Source organism: Anomaloglossus baeobatrachus, chromosome 10 (genome assembly GCF_048569485.1).
Source record: "Anomaloglossus baeobatrachus isolate aAnoBae1 chromosome 10, aAnoBae1.hap1, whole genome shotgun sequence".
NCBI classification, from domain to species: Eukaryota; Metazoa; Chordata; class Amphibia; order Anura; family Aromobatidae; genus Anomaloglossus; species Anomaloglossus baeobatrachus.
Window position 1 is genome coordinate 69,372,009 of NC_134362.1, and position 23,222 is coordinate 69,395,230.

A 23,222-nucleotide genomic window follows, 5' to 3' on the forward strand; every position below is an offset into this window, starting at 1 on the left:
GTTGCCTATACTTACAGCATCTAGGACACACACCGCCCGCACCATTGCCCTGCTCCACCACCGCCCCTGCCTCCTGTGACCCGCTCCACCACTGCTACCATCCCCCAGGTAAGAGACCATCGAACCTCATTTTTTTGTTTATTTTTTTTCCTCTAAATTTGGGGTGTGTCTTATAAACCGAAAAATATGTTTCTTTAATGAAGTATATTACATAGTTTCTTATTTTTATGTGTATTATTAATTTATGGAGGGAAAAAAATGAAAACCATAAATGGTGCTTACTTTTAACTGTATCCTTTGAACAGTCAAAATGCTGAAGGATATTCATTTTTGCAACACGGGTTAGAAGGACAAGTTTTAGAATGAAAAATGAAAGGAGAGTTAAAGGGTTTGGCCCAAAAACAAGATTAATCACCTACCCACAGAAAGGTAAGTGGACGACACATGGGACTGACGTAGAAAATCGATTTGACTGTCATTGGAATCCAATAGACAATGGGTAGAGCGGTTGTAGACTTATAAGACCACCACTCCAATCAGAGGACATGAATGTGGGGGTCTTAGCAGTGGGTACCCTATCCTGTGTATAGAAGACAAATATTGTTCAAGGGCCAACCCTTTTGAGGAAATGAGCATTACGTAGAAAGAAGGAAAAGAAAGATGCTTCGAAGGATTTTTTTGGTTACCTCATCAAGGTTCCTCCATCCGGACCTTTTCATATTTTCCATGTCCAGTTGGAACAAATTTGTATTTTGCCGTCACACTCTGTGGGAAAGACCACATGAAAGGTCAGTCTGGGAGTAAAGGTTTCGTTATCAATTTTTTTTTGCAATGACACAACATTTAGATATACGGTCCATCATTGGATAATGGATGACGTTTTAATTCCTGAGTTGACTTTTTGTATTGTTATGTTTTAAGATAGCAGGTATTCAGAAGTTTCCATACATAAGTAATAGTGAGCCCCCCGGACTGGTCAGCGTGGTCTTGTGATGCCCCTTAGAGGTAAGTGCCTACACACCATAGAGGTGGACCATGCTGCTGCAATGGGACCATTGGAGAGAGGAGGCCCAGTCCTTCTTGGTCTTGTCCTTAGGTAGTAAGAAACTACACATGACTTCACTCCCATAGGACCTACATTGTTAGAAAAAGCCTTCTGTCATCTATTGTAAACGGAATCTGTTATCAAACATTTTCTACTCCATCTGAGAGCAGCATGATGCAGGGGTACACACCCTGATTCCAGCGATGTGTCACTTACTGGGCTACTTGCTGTAGTTTTGATATAATCACTGTTTTCTCTGCTGCAGATCTACCAGTTCTCTGAATGCTGAGCTACATGTAGCCCTGCCCACACCACTGATTGGACTCTTTCGGTGTACACTGAAAGCTGCCAATCAGTGTTGGGGGCGGAATTATACAGAGTTCATGAATATTGAGGACTACTAGTGATATCCGCATGCTGATAAAACATTGATTTTATCAAAACTACAGCAAACACCCCAGTAAGTGACACATCACTGGAATCAGGGTCTGTGCCTCTACATTATGCTACTCTCAGATTAGTAAGAAAAAACCTGATGACAGATTCCCTTTAAATAGCAATATTCAGCGCCTATCATAGGGTGACGATTTTGATCTTTCCTACGTACCCCCTTTCTTTTATAAATGCTACTGCTTTGAGGTCCTCATGTTGCTTTATTTCCACATCTGGATAGACTTAAGGGTCATGTAGCAGTAAAAAAAGGAATTAAACTTAATTCCCATGTAGCAATATATTTACAAGTCCAGAGCGCTGTTCACACTAGATGTGGTAACACATATTCTCCGCCTATAGCAATATCAATCATGTACAACTGAATCTTATTTTTTTAAAGCAGCTTGTGCAAAACAAGACCATTTCCCTATGTATGGAGACTTCTGAACCCTCTTTATAATGATATCCTTATAATCATTCATGTTGTGAATATTTGCTAAATTAATAAAACATTTAAATTTAATGAAAATTTGGGAAAAATTGCTCTGCCTATATTCTCATTGTAAAGCTAGAACATAGAAGCGCTGATAGGGTCTTACAGGATAAATTAACGAGTAATGTATAATATTATACACTCACCAAATGAGGTTGTGAAGGGTCACAACCACCACAGATAGCATGAGATAATGGCGGCTGCCGCGGCTCTACGTGGATAAATCTTCAAAGCAGGAGGAGAAAAGGAGTTAATGCCGCGCAATCCGCCAGAAGAAGATATGGAAATGTTGATTGATTAATAACTTTTTTATTCCATAGGTCTACACGTTTCGAGGTATGAAACCTCTTCCTCAGGACCAGAATATCAACATAATCTGGATATTCTGGTCCTCAGGAAGAGGTTTCATACCTCGAAGCGCAGACACCTATGGAATAAAAAAGTTATTAATCAATCAACATTTTCATCTTCTTCTGGCGCATTGCGCGGCATTAACTTATATTCTCATTGTGTCACAGATAAATTCTGATGACCGGAGTATAGACTTAATGGAACCTGTCAGAACTGGGGAACAAGAATCCCAGCCCGGCTCCGATACCGCAGACTTGTATGTTTCAGACAAAACCCTCAAGATGGAGCAAGGTGAGTAATCTTGGAGTTATGCCTCCGCTGACTTCTCCCTGCCTTTCCCTCTATCATGTAGAGTTGGGCAGGGAGAAGTCAGTGGGGACATACCAATTTCCATTTTTTTCCAATTCTGAAACAGAAAAGAAGGGATAAGACTGGTTTCTTTGGCCGTTGGTGCATTTATGATGACCATCTAGCAGCCATTAAGCAACCTGCGACTATGGCAATAGTTTAATAGACTATTTATATAGGCCAAGTACCCTTCTATGTACACAGAGTAATTGTTAATAGGATCGTTCTGTGTACACTTGTTCTCGGCAGCACATGTACTGCTTACACAGGATGATGTGTCGCCGAGAACAATTATTTTTAAAGGGAACCTGTCACCACTTTTTTGGACTATAAGCTGCGGCCACCACCACCGGGCTCTTATATACAGCATTCTAACATCCTGTATATAAGAACCCAGGCTGGGGGTATAACATAAAAAACACTTTATAGTACTTACCTAACGGTCGTGTGGTGGGCCTTATGGGCGTCTCCGTTCTCCGATGCGGGCGCCTCCTCTTTCAGCCATCTTCGTCCTTCTTCTGAAGCCTGTATGCATGACGGGTCTACATCATACACACTCGCCGGTCCTGCGCAGGCGCACTACAGGACTTTGATCTGCCCTGCTCAAGACCTGAATGCCGGTGAGTGTGGATGACGTCAGACGCGTCATGCACCACGGCTAGAGAATAAGGAGGACGAAGATGGCCGAAAGAGGCGGTGTCGGCACCGGAGAACAGAGACACCCATGTGGCCCACCGCACGACTATTACGTGAGTATTATAACACTGAGTATTCGGTGCAAAAATTTCTGCACCATTTCTACATCTCTTGGCTGCAAAAAAGAAGCTCAAAAATGCACGTTTGCGGCATTTTTAATGCATTTTTGCACGCTTTTCACAATTAAATTCAATGGGTGAAAAATGCTGAAAGAATTGACATGCTGCAGATTATTCTCTGCACTAAATATGCAAGGAGAAAATAATCAACGTGTGCATCAGACTTCAGGATCCCCTGACTGCTGCTGGAATAAGGATTTGCTTGCAGTTTTGTGACAAATCTGCACTCAAAAATGCATCAAAAAATGCAATGTGTGCACACATTCCTGCTGTCATCTTCATACATAATCCCACAGGGCCTCAAGTTTAAAAATACTGCAGACATGCAAGGAAGATGTGCAAATTACCAAAGGACTAGGTAGCCTATTGTAATGTTTCATTTACCCTCGAATAACAAACGTTGGAGTCTGATTAGTTTAAAAATATTGAGCATTAGGGAGTAATGGAGCCCAGAACATCGCTCCTCATCCTCTGCTTACAGTGGGGGTTTTTTTGGTAAAAGGTAGTGGAGAAAGTATGTAGTAGGAACTAGTAGGGAAAGGATGAGCAGGATGGACCTAGGGCTTTTTTCAGTTCATATAACTATGTAACATTGTAAGGTATGAAATGCAGGAAATTGTTTGTTTTTGGCTGAAGCTAATAATCCACAGAATGATCTATCCATCTAGCTATCTATCTATCCCTTTATATATCCATCTATCTATCTATCCCTCTATCCCTATATATATATATATCTATTGTGAGGTAGCGACCACCAATGTGGTAAATGGTCGCTATGTGTCGCAATGGAGAAGGTCCCTGCGATATTAAAGTGAAGAAGTTGCTATGGGACTTGTAGTTCCACAAAGGCTTGGTTCTGCATATAAGGGTCAGGTTCCCTTTAACAATGCCAGTATGCTGTGCAGGTCGGAAAACACAAACCTCCACCTGTGGGTGTGCAGTGGGTGAGCAGACCCCCTGCAAAAGGGAGCATAGTTAACCCGGAAATGTTACTAATAAAAATGTTTTATTTGTATGTGCAGGTGTATTGTGTTAGGGTACCCCTAGTGGCCGGGTGGGACGGCTGTCACCACAGTGGGGAGGAGGAGCCGGCAGAGACAAGGGGAGGAGAGAGAGCAAGGGTGTGAGAAAAAAGATTAGATCAAGGGAGCAGTCGTCTCGGGGACAGGAGCGGAGCAGCAGAGCCGGGGCAGAGTGTGGGAGCTGGAAATCAGGGAAGCCGGTGAGAAAAGGAGCGGGCGGAACCTCATAGTGTGAAGCAGTCCGGTGTGGGTCCGGGCTGTGGGTAGCCAGAAGTGGGAGCCGGGCGAAGTGGAGTAGTCAGGCACATCCCCACTGGAGGGGACGCAAGGACAGGCTTCCCCCAGCTAAGAAAGCGTATCATCACCTTTATTGCTTTGTTTGGGACTTTGTGAAGAATAAAAGAATGTTTGTTCATTGCATCGAACCCTGCCTGAAGAGTGTTTGTGCGCCGGATAACATCTGCATCACCACCACACTCTGCCCCACCAAGTCATCTCCTGTCCCCATAGTGACGGTGGAACCAGGGGTACGCCTGATTGCAAGGGCCACGACTACAAGGCCAGAGGCACCCCTGGCACCCCGTTACATGTGGCGTAGTCGGCAGGATGCGATTCCCCTGCCAGGAACCCAGGAGGCTGGAGATCGGGTCGTGCCTGAAGCACAGGATCCGGACCGTGATACAGGATTTCCAGTCCCGTGGTGGGAAGAGAACCTAGTACCCGTAGCGTTGGACCGGGTACAAGATGGCGGCAAGGAGGCCGTTATCTGTGAGGAAGAAAAGGCGCGAAGAATTGGCGCCAAAAGAAGAGCCTGGGGCTGGCCGGCACCGAAGAGAAAGTACGGAGTACTCCGCCCAAAGAGGGGAGGCGCCAGCTCCAGGGCATGGAAGAAGAAGAAAAAGAAGTACCTCAGCGGAGGAGTCAAGATGATGCGTGGGGCTGGGGGTGGAGTCTGTTTAAGAGCGGGAAACGAAGACCCGCCTCCACTCTACCCAGTCTCAGCATTGACACCGCCGCCGTTACCAGCAAGATTGTCAGGGGCAGCGACGCCTTCACCACCGAGAGGAGCTGCAGCAGCTGCGCCTGTGGAGCCACCCTACGCCCCTGCGTCCTTCCAGAGGATCCGTCAGCAGCCGGGACAATCCCTGGGGGCATACATCCAGGCCCAAGCGGAGGAATGGAAGAGGGCCTGGCCCCCAGAGTAAGTCACCACTGCTGATCTGTTGTTTAAGTCCGGCGCCGTTTAGCCGGCAGAAGTTCTTTTAAAGTTTCACGGGACGAGCTCCCTTCTGTGTGTTTGTACGGGCAGTCGCCCCATCTAAGACCGGGAGCGCTGTTGCCAAGCCTCCGGGCGCCCATCTAAGACCGGGAGCGCTGTTGCCAAGCCTCCGGGCGCCCATCTAAGACCGGGAGCGCTGTTGAGCCTCCGGGCGCTAGTTGAAAGAAGGACCGGGAGCGCTGCAGAAACCGCCGGGCGCGGGACTGGTGGCCGTCCAGAGGAGGAGAACTGGGCACACTGGTGGCCGTCCAGAGGAGGAGAGCTGCGCACACTGGTGGCCGTCCAGAGGAGGAGAGCTGCGCGGGACTGGTGGCCGTCCAGAGGAGGAGAACTGGGCACACTGATGGCCGTCCAGAGGAGGAGAGCTGCGCACACTGGTGGCCGTCCAGAGGAGGAGAGCTGCGCACACTGGTGGCCGTCCAGAGGAGGAGAACTGGGCACACTGGAGCCCTCTGTGTGGGTGCTGCGCCTATTGTGGACGGTATTGCAGACTTTACGTGCTTCTGTGTGTTTTAAGTAAGAGCCGTGCCGGGAGGCTCGGGTTTTAAGAGGGGAGGTATGCAGTGGGTGAGCAGACCCCCTGCAAAAGGGAGCATAGTTAACCCGGAAATGTTACTAATAAAAATGTTTTATTTGTATGTGCAGGTGTATTGTGTTAGGGTACCCCTAGTGGCCGGGTGGGACGGCTGTCACCACAGTGGGGAGGAGGAGCCGGCAGAGACAAGGGGAGGAGAGAGAGCAAGGGTGTGAGAAAAAAGATTAGATCAAGGGAGCAGTCGTCTCGGGGACAGGAGCGGAGCAGCAGAGCCGGGGCAGAGTGTGGGAGCTGGAAATCAGGGAAGCCGGTGAGAAAAGGAGCGGGCGGAACCTCATAGTGTGAAGCAGTCCGGTGTGGGTCCGGGCTGTGGGTAGCCAGAAGTGGGAGCCGGGCGAAGTGGAGTAGTCAGGCACATCCCCACTGGAGGGGACGCAAGGACAGGCTTCCCCCAGCTAAGAAAGCGTATCATCACCTTTATTGCTTTGTTTGGGACTTTGTGAAGAATAAAAGAATGTTTGTTCATTGCATCGAACCCTGCCTGAAGAGTGTTTGTGCGCCGGATAACATCTGCAGCACCACCACACTCTGCCCCACCAAGTCATCTCCTGTCCCCATAGTGACGGTGGAACCAGGGGTACGCCTGATTGCAAGGGCCACGACTACAAGGCCAGAGGCACCCCTGGCACCCCGTTACAGGTGTGTCCAGGCTGATTTAGGAGACTGTCAGTGTGTGTGGAGCAGCCCTGCACGAGGAGCAGCCTCCGGCAGGTAAAGAGGCTGCTATTCTCAGAGAGGTTGGAGCCTCTGGAAGGAACCTGCCCAAGGAAGCGTGGGTTGCCTTCAACCTTCTGGAACTGAGTGTGTGGAGGCTGACGGAGCTCCACTCTGACACTTGTAGTGTCCAAACCTGAGCGGGCGGTCCGCTACAAAGACTGACCAGAAATCCGTGTCTCGTGGGGAGACAGCCATACCTTTACTATGGACATTAAATGGACTTGAAGCCCACGGTATGTGAAGGTGTTTTGTTTAACTTTTACTTTAAGCCAGGAGAGGCTTCATTGTGTTTTGGAAGGGCAGTTTATGTTGTACTAATAAACTGCTGCATTTTTGAGAGAGACTGTGTTTCCTGTGTATGCCTAAGCTACCCTGCATCGCTGCAAGCGAGTAAAACCCCCAGGTTGCGGTAAGCAACGTTTACACTATATATCTATCCATCTATCTATCCCTCTATAAATCCATCTATCCCTCTATATATCCATCTATCCCTCTATATATCCATCTATCCATCTATCCCTCTATATATCCATCTATCCCTCTATATATCCATCTATCCATCTATCCCTCTATATATCCATCTATCCCTTTATATATCCATCTATCCATCTATCCCTCTATATATCCATCTATCCCTCTATATATCCATCTATCCATCTATCCCTCTATATATCCATCTATCCATCTATCCCTCTATATATCCATCTATCCCTCTATATATCCATCTATCCATCTATCCCTCTATATATCCATCTATCCCTCTATATATCCATCTATCCATCTATCCCTCTATATATCCATCTATCCCTCTATATATCCATCTATCCATCTATCCCTCTATATATCCATCTATCCCTCTATCTATCCCTATATATATATCTATCCATCCATCTATTCCTCTATCTATATATCCCTCTATATATCCATCCATCCATCCATCTATCCGTCTATCTATCTGTCTATCTGTCTGTCTATCTGTCTATCTATCTGTCTATCTATCTGTCTATCTATCTGTCTATCTATCTATCTATCTATCTGTCTATATATCCCCTCTATATATCCATCTGTCTATCTATCTGTCTATCTATCTATCTATCTATCTATCTATCTATCTATCTATCTATCTATCTATCTATCCCTCTATCTATATATCCCCTCTATATATCCATCCATCCATCTGTCTATCCATCTGTCTATCTATCTGTCTATCTATCTGTCTATCTATCTGTCTATCTATCTGTCTATCTATCTGTCTATCTATCCCTCTATCTATCCCTCTATCTATCCCTCTATCTATATCTATCTATATCTATCTATATCTATCTATATCTATCTATATCTATCTATATCTATCTATCTATCTATATCTATCTATCTATCCCTCTATCTATCCCTCTATCTATCCCTCTATCTATCCATCTATCTATCCCTCTATCTATCCCTCTATCTATCCCTCTATCTATCCCTCTATCTATCCCTCTATCTATCTATCTATCTATCCCTCTATCTATCTATCTATCTATCTATCCCTCTATCTATCCCTCTATCTATCCCTCTATCTATCCCTCTATCTATCCCTCTATCTATCCCTCTATCTATCCCTCTATCTATCCCTCTATCCATCCATCCATCCATCCCTCTATCTATCCCTCTATCTATCCCTCTATCTATCCCTCTATCTATCTATCCATCCATTCATCCATCCATCCATCCATCCCTCTATCTATCCCTCTATCTATCTATCCATCCATTCATCCATCCATCCATCCATCCCTCTATCTATCCCTCTATCTATCCATCCATCCATCCATCCATCCATCTATCTATCTATCCAAGTACTATAATTTTACTGGTTTTTACATCTTTCATTTAGTATATGGAGCTGAATACGCCAGCCACACATTTAGTCCAGTATAAGAACATTGCAGTGAAGCCCCTCTCCCCAGCCCCTCTTTGCAGGTCCTGCAGATCAGGTTCACATTAATAGGAGCTGAGCTGCAGTACCAGGAATGGCCAGCACTCAGTGACTGGCGCTGTGCTGTTCAGCTCTGTTCACTGTTTCCATAGATACATAATTATGTTGGTTATAAAAAGGCCTAGGTCCATCAAATTCAACCTTTCTCCACCAGTTCTACATCCTCTATCACTTACACATAGCTGACACCAGATGATTGTTGGCAGTGGTGGGTTTCAAACCCCCTAACATCTGACGTTGATGAATTCCAAAGAATAGCTCATCAATATGATATATCTGGAATCCCCTTTAAGCTGACGTTCACTTTAAGGATTATTGTGAACAGACCAAAATGTTGACTCATGACCTGACAGTCATGTACTGGCATGGTACCATCGTTTTGGTTGATTAGTATAGCGGATTCACAGCACAATGGTGGCTTTATCATCTATTTCTAAGTGCACACGGTTTCTACATATAAAATAACTAACAAGATGGTCCAGATGATGAGCAGTATCTATAATATCTGCCTGTCCCTATGGAAAGTTTACCTTATTACTCTGCACAGATTTGGAGTTCTGCTCCCATAGGCTCTTTTTGCTGAGAACTTCTCCCGGCTTCACCTCCTATAATAAAGACATGAAGGTAACGAGCTGTGGCCCACCATCCTGCCCTCCTCACCCGTATACTCCGATGGCACTGAAGACCTAACTTACCGGGACTTTTGGAGATGCTCCATGGCCGTCCGTTTCAGATTTCCCTTTGCCCCACTGGTTAATCATGTCTGATACGCCGATGTTTATGCCATCTGTGTCCTGTGTAATATGGTAAATCAGCAGTGGTCAGATACATCATTACAGCAGTCTCGTATGTTATGTTATGGTGGTCTCATAAGATATATACGCAATCACTTCAAGGAGAGCTATGGAAAGATTTGTTAGGATCAGGGTCTCATAGGTAAATAAGCCTCATGCCAGTAGGCTCCTGCATGATAGAAAGCTCATGATGCACATTTCTTCAAGATGCCTGGATAAGGATTGTATCTTAGACAAATAGTTGCCATAAAGAACAAACTGATTGTCAAAGTCACCAAGTAACATGACAGTTCTGAGTGTTGTCTGTGCCTTTGGCCATAAAAAATCTATTCAACCACTGAAATTCTTAAAGGGGTTGTCCACTACCTTTACATTGATGGCCTATCATCAGGATAGGTCATCAATGTCTCAGCTGGGGTCCGACACCTCGCACCCCTACCAATCAGCTGCTCTAGGTGCCGGCGGTGGCAGCAGGCAGCCGGAAATGCTCAGTTCGGGAGCTGCACCGTGTTCTGACAGAGGCCGCGGCCGCCTCCTATTGATTAGAATGGAAGGTGGATTTGCAGTACCCGACTGTGGCCACTATCAGAAGACGGAGCATCTCTGGAGCCGCTGCTGTTGCCAGGATCAGGAACAGCTAATAGGTGGGGGTGCAGGGTGTCGGACCCTGGCCAGTCAGACATCGAGGACCTAGCCTAAGGGTGGCGTTACATGCAACGATTTATCGTGCGATCGCATGAGCGATCGCACCCGCCCCCGTCGTTTGTGTGTCAGGGGCAATTCATTGCCTATGTCGCACAAAGTCGTTAAAACCCCGTAACACGTACTTACCTCCCTAGCGATGTCGCTGTGGGCTGCGAACATCCTCTTCCTGAAGGGGGAGGGACGTTCGGCGTCACAGCGACATCACACAGCGGCCGGCCAATAGAAGTGGAGGGGCAGAGATGAGTGGGACGTAACATCCCACCCACCTCCTTCCTCCCTCATTGCCGGCGGGACAGAGGTAAGTTGTTGTTCTTCGTTCCCGGTGTATCACACGTAGCGATGTGTGCTGCCGCAGGAACGACGAACAACTGGGGCGCAGAAGGAGGAACGACATTATGGAAATGAACGATGTGTCAACGAGCAACGATAAGGTGAGTATTTTTGCTCGTTAACAGTCGTTCAGAGGTGTCACACGGTACGATATCTCTAACGATGCCGGATGTGCGTCACGAATTCCGTGACCCCAACGACATATCGCCTGATATATCATACCGTGTAACGCCGCCCTAAGGATAGGCCATCAATGGAAAAGACTTCCCGAATGAATGAATGAATGACTTAATTAATTAATAATTGAGTGGATGGATGAATGACTTAATTAATTAATGATTGAGTGAATGAATGAATAGATGAATGAATGAATGAAGCTTGATGTGGCAAGGGGTTGATATAAAGGTTCACAAATTAAGCAAAACAATCCAAGTCATCTCATGACTGTCTGCCCTGAGATCAAAGAAAAGCGTTTAGCACCAATATGGATAAAACTCTCAAATGTATTGAAAACCTTTTTAAATCATCATAAAACACAGGACACTGACGCGTTTCGGATGTAAGTCCTTAGTCATACGACTGAGCTTATTGGTGCTGGACAAACACTTTTCTCCGTCTACTTCCCGTGGAAGCCAGCAATGCATCTCCGTGCATCTGCAATTCATCCAGATCAACACAGTGGCTGCTTGAACGTTCAACAGACTCTTGGGAGCTGATTATTTTGTTTTTTCCTCTGCCCTGAGATCTGTCGCTCCTCGGATTATTCAATGGTGCCAAGTAGACTGTCACCTTGTCTTAAGAATCTGGAGTTGAGCAGGAATCAGAGTATGGCACAGTATTTGTACAGCTGATCCGCCAAAACCTAAGCTTGGGTAAGTTCACATTGGTAAGGCTATATTCACATTTCCGTTGTTTTGCATCAGTCACATGCGTTGCTTGACGCTTGTGACTAATGCATTGCACAACGGGTGACAAGAAATGGAATTCATTGTCATGAGAAAGCGGATTCCGTTGTAAAACGAGAGAGAGAACGATCAGCTGATCGTTCACAATAGCCGGCTTTTGAGAGCAATCAGCTGATCTCCCGGCGGCCGGCTTATGTAAGCGATCAGCTGATCTCCCGGCGGCCGGCTATTGTGAACGATCAGCTGATTACTCTGATAAGCCGGCCGCCGGGCGATCAGCTGATCGTTTGGCAGCCGAGAGAGAGAGAGACATTCATTTGAATGATTAAACACTAGATTTGAGCATGCGCAGTGAAAACATAAGGATTCCGCTGCTCAAAAAACGCTACATGCTGCGCTCCTGCCGCCCGACGGTCAGTCGTTCCATGACTGATCAGTCGGGCGGCGAATGCAACACAAGGGCATCAGTTGTAATCCGCCGCTCATACAAGTCTATGGGAAACAATGGAATTTGCCAAACGGATTGCGTTGTTTATCAAAGCGGCAGATTGTGACTGATCATAAACAACGGAAATGTGAACATAGCCTAAGGGCGGCTTTGCACGTTGCAACATCGCACGTGCGATGTCGGTGGGGTCAAATCGAAAGTGACGCACTTGCGGCGTCACTTTCAAGATCGTAGTGTGTAAATGCTAGATGATACGATTAACCAGCGCAAAAGCGTCGTTATCGTATCATCGTTGCAGGCTCCGACTTTTTCATAATTATGCTGCCGCGACAGGTACGATGTAGTGCCTCGCTCCTGCGGCTGCACACATCGCTGTGTATAACGCTGCAGGAGCGAGGAACATCAGCTTACCTGCCGCCGGCTGCTATGCGGAAGGAGGGAGGTGGGGGGGATGTTTACATCCTGCTCATCTCCGCCCCTCCGCCGCTATTGGCCGCCTGCCGTGTGACGTCGCTGTGACGTTGTACGACCCACCCCCTTAGGAAGGAGGCGGGTCGCCGGCCACAGCGACGGTCGCAGGGCAGGTGAGTGCATGTGAAGTTGGCGTAGCGATAATTTTCGCTACGCCAGCTATCACAAGATATCGTACCTGCGACGGGGGCGGGGACTATCGCGTGCGACATTGCAGCATCGGCTTGCGATGTCGCAACGTGCAAAGCCCGCCTAAGGGAAAGACGTATGTGATGTTCACCCTATATTTGTGGCTGGAATCCTCTCTTGTGGATGATGCGTTTTAGGCTCTCTTCACATGTCCATTAGGACTTTCCATTTTTCTGTTCCGTTTCAATAACAGATAAAAGCAATAGGTCATCTGTTCCGTTATGTCATCACAAAGTGTCAATGTACTATTATGGGGTCTGTCTGCATTCCATTTATTTAGAATGGAAATAGATTTTCTAGATTTAGCACTTCTTTTTTCCATTAAAAAAATGACACAATAGTCCTCATATTAATCCAAGGAGCCCCTTTGATGCATCTGATCGTTATTCCCTTTGTCAGTCCCTAAAACAGAACAGGACATGTGAACACAGCCTTAAGCTACAGTATGTGCATTTGTTGAGTATTTGGTTGCAGAAATTTCTGCATCTCGTCAGGAAAATCGCAGCCCAAAAATGTGCGGTTTTGCTGCATTTTGTGTTTTTCAAAGAAATTCAATAGGAGAAAAACACTGCAAAAACGCTGGAAGAAATGACATGCTGTAAATTATTTTCTGCAGCAAATCTGCAAGGACAAAATACTCAATGTATGCGTTACACTTCAGGAGTCTCAGTGACTTTTCTGGTATTAGGATTTGATTGCAGTTTTATGATAAAACCACTCAAAACGCATCAAAAACACAATACAAACGCCCTGTGTGCTCACACAACATCTGCAGGTCCTACCTTGCAAGGGGATAACTTAGATGCAGAGGTGACTTCCCCGGTCTCCCACATGTTCTTCTTGTTTGACACGGCATCAGCAGGACTCAGGATTTCTAGAGATGGCTGACGAACTAAGCGGCCTGTTTTAGAGGATGTCTGTAGAGGAAATATAAGATATCGACCATCAGAAAACAACTGTGTAGTCATCAATCCGTGTTCTCAAACCTGAGTGATAGATGAACTACAGTAGTATGCAACATATTATATGAATTTGGGCAAAATTATTACATTTTCTAAACAAAACCATTATTGCATTAGCCAATAGTACCGTAAACTAATAATTTTCCAGCGGACCCTCCGAGGATGTTTGGCTTGACTGTAAAAATGCGGTAATGGATGGAAAAGGCCTGACATTGAATGGGAGCAGCATGGGGAAGATGCCTAGATGTATCTCTGAAATGCAGATTGCTTCTGGGAACAATGTTGTCAGAGAATTATGCAATTTTGATATGCAAGTCCCCTGCCTATTTGTGATAACCAGCGGAAGTAAAGTAAACAGCTGGGGGCTGCAGCCCCCACTGTGTGCTTTATCTAGGTTGGTTACCTAAAATAGAGGCTCCCACACACATTTTTTTTTTAATTTAAATAAATAATACAAAAGACAATGTGGGCTCCTGACAATTTCGATAACCAGTACAGATAAAGCAGCAGCTGGGGACTGGTATTCTCAGGCTGGGAAGGTCCATGGTTATTGGGCCCTCCTCAGCCTATAAATAGCAGCCTGCAGTCATATATTAGATGTGCCAATTGTAGCACTTTACCCGGTGCATCCCGATTGCCCTGGTGCGGTGATTTGTCAAAAATCACAGCTTCCATCAAGCCCTTCGTTGGTAATGGAGAGGTGTCTATGAGACCCCCCCAATACCCACCCTGTGAGTAAAAAAGAAAAACAAAACACAAACACACAAAAATCCTTTATTTTAAAACATGAAAAACACACCCTCTTTCCCCAATTTATTAACCTCCAAAACACCCCCACAGATCAGACGTAATCCACACAACATCCCATGACTATCCAGGCTATGCTACATTCACGTCAATCAGGTCACCGATGTTTACAGCCGGGTTTCCATGGTACCAAGTGTGACCATCGGTGAACCTGCTGCCAGATTGCCGGACTGTCAGATTGCAGGACACGGCGGCACAACAGTCTGACAGTCCAGTAGCCTTTAAAGTTCCTGGAGTTCCCAGCTCTTAGGACACATTGAGGCTCTGAACAATCATGTTTTGATGCGTTTTGTTTGCCAGAAGATGCAGATTTGGTGCAGGAATTTGGTGTATAAATTTCAGCACCAATCTGCATCTCTTGGCAATAAAAACAGTGGTTTTCAGCCAGGAGATGCATGTCTCATTGAAGTCCATGAGGTCACCTGAGGTGAATTTACCTGCAATCACAAGTGGGGTACCATGGGAACCTCCAACTTTGTCTGCAGGTAAACTCAGTAAAATCATCGCTCACAGCTGCAGCTCAGTCAGTGTCTGCCTGAAGCCGTAGCGGGCGGTCATGTTTTCTAATGCTGAGACTTCAGTATGTAGCAGAGTCGGGATCGTCATGGGACATCGTGTGGATTACGTCAGACCTGGGTGTTTGGGGGGGGGGGTTATTAAATTGGAGAAAAGGGGTGGGTTTTTTTGAATTTTATTTCAAATAAATATTTTTTCAGTGTTTGTCTTTATTTCTTTTATCTTACAGGATTAGTAATGGGGGTCTCATAGACTGCTACCCATTACTAATCTAGGGCTTAGTGGCAGCTGTGCGCTGTCATTAACCCCTTTTATTACCAAGATTGCACCAGGGCAATCGGGATGAGCCGGTTAAAGTCCCAGAATTGTCGCATCTAATGGATATGACAATTCTGGGCAGCTGCGGGCTGCTATTTTTAGGGTCCCAATAACCATGGGCCTCCCCAGCCTGAGAATACCCACCCCCAGCTGTCTGCTATATCATGGCTGGATATCAAAATTGTGGGGGACCGCACACTGTTTTTTACAATTATTTACTTCATAATTTTTAAAAAAGCCGCATAGGGTCCCTCTTATTTTGATACACAGGCAAGATAAGCACACGGCTGGGGGCTAAAGCCTGTTGCCATCTGCTTTATATGCGCTGGGTATCACAATATGGTGGGTCCCCAAGCCATTTTGTATATTTATTTATTTTTACACCACTTTAGCGATGAAAACACTGTGTGGTGATTTAAAAAAATTACAGACGCTATCACACAGGGTGGTGGCGTGGTCTGACTGCAACCAATCAAAGACATTGGGACTGACAGTGGGCAGGGGAAGCAGTGAATATTTATGAGAGTTAATGAGCAGACCTGGAAGCAATTTCTAGCCCTTACTACAGCCATTTTACAGCACAATGTTTGGGTCCCCATAGACTTTTATGGGGTTCAGCATCTGGGCAGATGTTCAGGCTCAAGTCCGGTCTGGAACCAGACTTTTTTTTAAGTCCGACCAGAACCCCCGAACATCTGTGGATTTGCCCGTCTCTAGTTATAATAACGTGAATTGTCTTAATATATTCAATACGGTTATGTATAATGTGTAAATGTGGCCATCTAGTGGCCAATTTAGGTACCGCTACACGGTAAAGAGTTTAGATGTTGCCTAGCAACAGGGAAGGTGAGACAGAAAATTAAGTGCTGCCGAAAGCCCAAAGAGGGAGGAGGCAGCTGCAAGGCACAGCCGGGCTCAATCCAGGTTTCAGTGGTAGAGAGAGAGTAAGAAGTAGAGGAAGCTGTATCTGCGGGAGATACATCGAGAAGTGTTCAAGCCAACTAGGTATGTGAGGCCAAAGCAAGTGGGTGTCTGTGGCAAAGTTAATTGACCGAACCCTCAGGGTCACCCTAAGAAATATGTACCACGTGGGAGAGACTCCAGCTTAAGCTAGGACAACGTATCATCCATATTCCGCAATAGTGAGTACCGGGCTCAAACTTTTTTTACGGGTGGCGACTTACTCCAATGGTACCAGTTCTAGAGCAGAGGTCTGGCATAGAGTTGGGCGAACAAGTCGACTCGGAATCACCAGTAAACAATCTTTCTCCGACGGAGGTCGAAACCGTTCATACTATCGGGTGTCTGTAGGATGAGACCATGGCTTGCAGAACTCCGTGACTCTACTGAGTGAAACCGGGTTGCCAGACACTGAAGAGGAGGATGTACAAACAACAGCAGTATATCCAGGAACCATGGAGCAGTCGGCACTGGAAGTGTGGTTTGGAGTTGAATGTAACGTGCTTACAATGTTCAAGTGTTGAGCCTACAGTAATGACTGATATACTGTGCGTAACTGTTAGTAAAAGATTGTTGACAAAGAAACCAGAATCTGTGTCTGTGTATCACCGGTGGGAAAATCCTGGTCTGCACAAGGGCCTAAACAGAAGTATGGCTTGCGCACACAAAGTCCACCCCCTGCACCAGGAACACTGTCACTTTTCCCCTCCCCCTTACACAATGGAGGGGCCGGGACACAGATCACCAAAGCAGGCCTGCTGAGCAGAAGCAGAAGACCCCTCATCTACCGCGACTACAGCCCCTTGTCCTCTGTCCATCTACATCTCCATTGTTCATACCTCTATAGCATGTGTGTACTGCTCCAGGCGATCATCAATCTTGTTTATTGGGAGAGGTGGCTCACTTCGTTTAATACTATTACTGTATGGAAGAAAGAAAGGTCACATTTCAAGAAAAAGTAACACAGTGAAAGGATGAAATTGAGGCGGACAAGATGTATTAAAGACACACAGCGAATAATAGAACAATAATATTTAAATAGTAACTACACTTTAAATAATAATAATAATATTAAATAGTAACTACACTTTAAATAATAATAATATTTTAAAATATAGTCACTTATAATTATTATTATTAATAATAATAATAAAAGTGTAATTACTAATTATTATTATTATTATTATTATTATTATTAAAAGTGTAGTTACTATTTAATTTTATTATTATTATTTAAAGTGTAGTTGCTATTTAATATTATTATTATTATTACTATTATTTTAAATATAGTTACTATTTTTTATTATTATTATTATTATTATTATTATTATTATTATTATTATTATTAATACAAGTGTAGTTACTAATTATAATTAGTAACTACACTTTTAATAATAATAATAATAATAATAATAATAATAATAATAATAATAATAAATAGTAACTATATTTAAAATAATAATAGTAATAATAATATTATATAGTAACTACACTTTAAATAATAATAATAATAAAATTAAATAGTAACTACACTTTTATTATTAATAATAATAATAAGTAACTACACTTTTAATAATAATAATAATAATAATAACAATAACAAGTACCGTAACTATATTTTAAAATAATAATAGTAATAATAATATAATATTAAATTGTAGCTATAGTAATAATAATAGTAATAATAATAATAATAAATAGTAACTACACTTTAAATAATAATAATAATAATAATAATAATAATAAAATATTAACTACACTTTTTTTCATAAATAAATTGTACTTGAGGAGGATGAGAACCTGCACAATTTGTTAGAATACTAATAAATGTCAGCTTTTACATTATATTATACAACTGACATTATTAATCCACAGAAAAACCAGAATGCAGGTCTTTTCTGAAGCAATATTTACCTCTTCTGGATGGAGCGGTTCAGGACTTCTGCTCTTTCAGTGACCTAATTATTTGTGAAATAGAAAAGTTATTTTGTACCCCTTCAATGACAAACAGTTTGGAAATAACTGTGAATGTTAAAACACAAAGGACAATAAAGAATATGACACAAATGATTACATATTGCAATGAGATATAGGAGTGCGGTAGATCAGGAGCACCTTTGCACACGCTCATTAGATGCGTCAATACAAAGGATAGGATCAGAGTCTGTTCCTTGTGGTTAATGTACATGTGTTATTTCCTGAAACAACAGGAAGTTAAAGTCTAAAATGGTCCCAGTGGCCAATGTGAGAATTGCAAGTATTCACATTTTTTTTATATTTAATATAGATTGTGATATGGATAAAACTAGAACTGCAAAAATGAAAAAAAAAACCAAAACATTTAATACAAACACCTTAAAGATTAGGTCTCTTTCTGATGACAGCTACTCTTTGAGATACACTACTCACAGTAATATTGTCCTGGTTGTCCTCCCCATCGCTGCTCACTGACTGCCCTTTTTCTTCAGACCTCCATCTTTCACTGTATGATTCATTCTATGTAATGAGTGAAGGAACACAGTCAAAATACCATTAGTACATGGATTTATTCCAGAAACTCTACTATGTCTTAGTTCTACCTACTTCATATTTTCATAAAGCATAATCTCACCGATGCGGCAGTACCAAAAACGTTTATATTTTATTTCTCTATTTTTTTAATTGAAAAAAAAGAGGTATTTTTTCATTTTATTTTTTTATTAATTTTCAGTTTGTTTTTTTTAGTCCCGCTAGAGAACTCAAACCTTTGATGATACATCAGTATTGAATGAAGTCTGGAATTTATAGGAGTATAAATGTGATGGCAACAGGGGCATCTGTAGGCCACTGGCTGCCATGAGAAGCCATTGGCATCCCACGATCTCGTCATAGCACGGCATTCATACACAGATCGCAAACACTTAAATGCTGCTGTCAGACATTGATTAAAAAGCTGCAATCGGAGCTAGCTCCAGTCACTGCTGTCTGTGGAAGATGCTGACTGTGTTACACAGCTGGCATCCGCTGTTCAAGCCTTATCCACACACCTACTGTATATCCTATGTTTGGAAGGGTTTAGACTTCTGGTGAGTTTTTAATGTTGTAGAATTTCTGCACATATTATTTAAATTAGCTTTAAAATGTAAATTACTTTTTTAATGCTGCTTTTTTTTTCTCTGTTTTTGGTGTGTCGTGCTGTAAAGGGGTTTTCTCATCTCCAAGATCCTATCCCAATATGTAGTATGTGTAATAATAATATTATTAGCAAATACCTTCAATTAGAAATGTAGTATAGTTCTCCTGATATCGCCATGTTTCTTACCTCATGTGCAGGGCATTGCAGCTTAGGTATCCATGGTTACATCCACTCATATATGAATCAGGAGAACTATACTACATTTCTAATTAGAGGTATTTGCTAATATTATTATTATTACACCTACAACATATTGGGATTATTAGAAATGTAGTATAGTTCTCCTGATATCGCCATGTTTCTTACCTCATGTGCAGGGCATTGCAGCTTAGCTATCCATGGTTACATCCACTCATATATGAATCAGGAGAACTATACTACATTTCTAATTAGAGGTATTTTCTAATATGATTATTATACCTACTACATATGGGGATTATTAGAAATGTAGTATAGTTCTCCTGATTCACTATGTCTCTTACCTCATGTGCAGGGCATTACAGTAACTTTGGTATCTATGGTTATGACTACACATATAGGGACAGTTAGTTGCTCGTGGTTGTAACTAGAAATGGTCAAGCACTAAAATGCTCAGATGCTCGGTCCCCGAGCCGAGTAAGGCCAGAGTTCCACTTGCGTATAACTTGCGCGAGTTTCGCATTGGTGTCACCCGGCACGGCCTGACGCTCTCCGGACAGGAGCGGGTCGGCTGCATGTAGCTCTATGCAGCTGCACACTCATGTCCAGAGAGCACAAGGCCGTGTCGGGTGACACCGATGCGAGACTCGCGCGAGTTATACACAAGTGGAACTCCTGCCTAAGCCAGATGCTGTGAGAGAAACGAGTATAATGGAAGGCAATGATTGGGCAGTTCGGCTCTCGGCCCACATACAGACAGCCGAAAATGGAGCATTTCCAGGGGAGGAAGGGAGAGAGGGTTTTTTTCTTTTGACACTACACCAGAAAATATTGCTTTAACCTCAGTGAGAGCCATTCAGAGATTGCAAATAGTTTTCCCTCCATGCAGGGACGTAAGCCTGTGCGTTGTGGTCGTGTCACGGACGAAACATCTGAGCACCAGCGATACTCAGTGAGCTCCACAAGTACCCGAGCACTCCGATGCTCAATCAAGTAACGAGAAGTGCTGAGTATGCTCGTCCATCACTAGGCATAACCGTGGATACTTAAGCTACTGCAATGCCCTGCACATGAGGTAAGAGACATGGCTATATCAGGAGAACTAAAATACATTTATAATTGGAGGTATTTGCTAATAATATTATTATTACACTCACTACATATTGGGAGAGGGTCTTGGAGATGGGAATATGCTTTAAAGTTTAACATCTGATATGGACAATAAGTGTTCCAATAATAAAATATTGATACAATTAATAAAGATCAGATTACAGCATGATGTGCACTGTGACATCAATAATCATAGGAGCATATAGCAAGACACGTTTGGGTCCAGGAAGGGGAAGGTTTCCATATGATCACACACGGAGGTGGCTGGGACTACCTGATCGTTGTACGGCTCAAATGCATCATTTTCTCTCCCTCTTTCTTCCTCTCTTGGATATGGACTTGCTTCTCTGTTATCCTCTTCATTATCATTATACTCTCTGAGGACAAATAAAAAAAGAGGAAAAATGATGGCGTGCAAGAGAAAAATATTATAAAAATATTAGTGATGGGCAACTAGTAACTATTCATGTTTGGATCATTCGTAACAAATCCCAAAGTACTATTCCGGTTTTTGCCACGAATGACGAACCTAATACAAGTCAATGGGAAACCCAAGGATTGTTTCTTGCCGTGACAAATACTGGAATAATACTTGGTATTTGGTAATTATTATCAGAACACGAATAGTTACCTAAAAATTATGAATATCACTGTTCCATTCATAGGTCTAAGGGTACTTTCACACTTGCGTCGTTTTCCTTCCGTTACAATCCGCCCTTTTGGAAAACAGCGGAATCCGTTAGCGGATTCCGCTGTTTCCCATAGACTTGTATGGGTGACGGATTGTACCAAAAGGACCTGCGTTGCTTCCGCTAGGCGACGCTCCGTTGCTTCCGCCCAGCGGGAGGAACGCAGCATGTAACGTTGTTTTGAGCAGCGGAATCCTCTAGATTTCACTGCGCATGCTCTTTTTTTTTTTTTTTTTTTAAATCACAAACTTTATTTTGGCTCGCGGTGGCCGAACGTTCAGCTGAGCGCCCGGCCGTTGGCAAGTGACAGCGCTCAGCTGAGCGACCGGCCGCCGGCATGCCCGGCCGCCAGTAAGTGACAGCACTCGGCTTAGCACCCGCCCGCCGGCATGCCTGGGCGCTGGCATGCCTGGCCGCCGGCAAGTGACAGTGCTCAGCTGAGCGCCCGCCCGCTGGCATGCCCGGCCGCCGGCAAGTGACAGCGCTCAGCTGATCACCCGGCGGCCGGCTGCAGGGAGCGATCAGCTGATCACCCGGCGGCCTGCTACTGGGAGCGATCAGCTGATCGTTCACAATAGTCTGCCGCCGGTAAAACTGTAAAAAAAAAAAAAATCAAAACAGATTCCGTTGTTTTGCAGCATCCGTTGTGCTACTATATGCAACACATCCGTTGCATCCGTCACACAACGCAATGCAACGGATACCGTTCAACGCAAGTGTGAAACTAGCCTAATACAGATGACTGTGTATAAAGGTTCTAGTATGAATCATTATGCACAGAACAGCAAGAGGTCTCCTAGCTCGAACTTGTGAGCCTCATATATTTATTTTATTTACCGCACTTATATAGCGCTATTAATTCCACATCGCTTTTACAGAAGTGATCATCACTGTCCCCATTGGGGCCCCCAATCTACATTTCCTATCACTGCGTCTTTGGCGTGTGGGGGGAAACCAGGAGGAAACCCACAGAAACACGGGGAGAACATACAAACTCCTTGCAGATGTCCTTGGTGGTATTTGAACTCAGGATCCAGCACTGCAAGACTGCAGTGCTAGCCACTGAGGCACCATGCAGTGCTGACCACTGAGCCACCATACAGTGCCAACCACTGAGCCACCGTGCTGACTATATATATACCTATACAGTATATATACTGCACCTGTGGAGAGGGTTAGTAGAGGACAGTTTAAAAAAATAGAAAACCCCTTTAACACTTTTCCCTAAGGTCTCCTGCTTTGCACTTTCTTTAAGGCTAGGGTCACATGACTGTATTTTCTGTATCTGAGAAAATTGATCAGACCTTGATCTGAGTCTGATCAGAGCGGGATCCATTTTTCTCAGATGTGGAGAGAAATTTAATAAAAATTCAATTTTCTCCATTATGTCAGTCCGTAAAAACGGGACCGTGCTCGGATTTCGTAGACTAGAATGGCCGAGTGTGATCCAATTTACGGAGGCAAAATGTGCATGCTATGATTATTTTTCCTCGGACGATTCAGTCAGTATTGAGTATGATCCAATGATTTGTTGGATTACACTAAGACCAAAAATATTGTCATCTGCACGGGACCTTAGACTGTCCCATCACTTCTCCCAGGGTCATCCAGTATAATAACACAAAGTTGTCAT

General features: G+C 44.0%; 1 protein-coding gene across 2 annotated transcripts in view; it reads right to left on the minus strand.

Annotated features, from left to right (window-relative positions):
* LSP1 (lymphocyte specific protein 1) overlaps window positions 1-23,222 on the minus strand; it is a 109,860-nt gene that overhangs the window by 8,519 nt on the left and 78,119 nt on the right. For both annotated transcript variants that reach the window (XM_075327011.1, XM_075327013.1), the window contains exons 5-12: window positions 21,175-21,277; window positions 18,887-18,973; window positions 18,392-18,435; window positions 17,317-17,398; window positions 13,697-13,831; window positions 9,768-9,866; window positions 9,603-9,677; window positions 687-765 (exon numbers count right to left, since the gene is read on the minus strand). In XM_075327011.1, coding sequence (XP_075183126.1) covers window positions 691-765; window positions 9,603-9,677; window positions 9,768-9,866; window positions 13,697-13,831; window positions 17,317-17,398; window positions 18,392-18,435; window positions 18,887-18,973; window positions 21,175-21,277 — 700 coding nt within the window. In that variant the 3' untranslated portion in view covers window positions 687-690. The remainder of the gene's footprint in view (window positions 1-686; window positions 766-9,602; window positions 9,678-9,767; window positions 9,867-13,696; window positions 13,832-17,316; window positions 17,399-18,391; window positions 18,436-18,886; window positions 18,974-21,174; window positions 21,278-23,222) is intronic.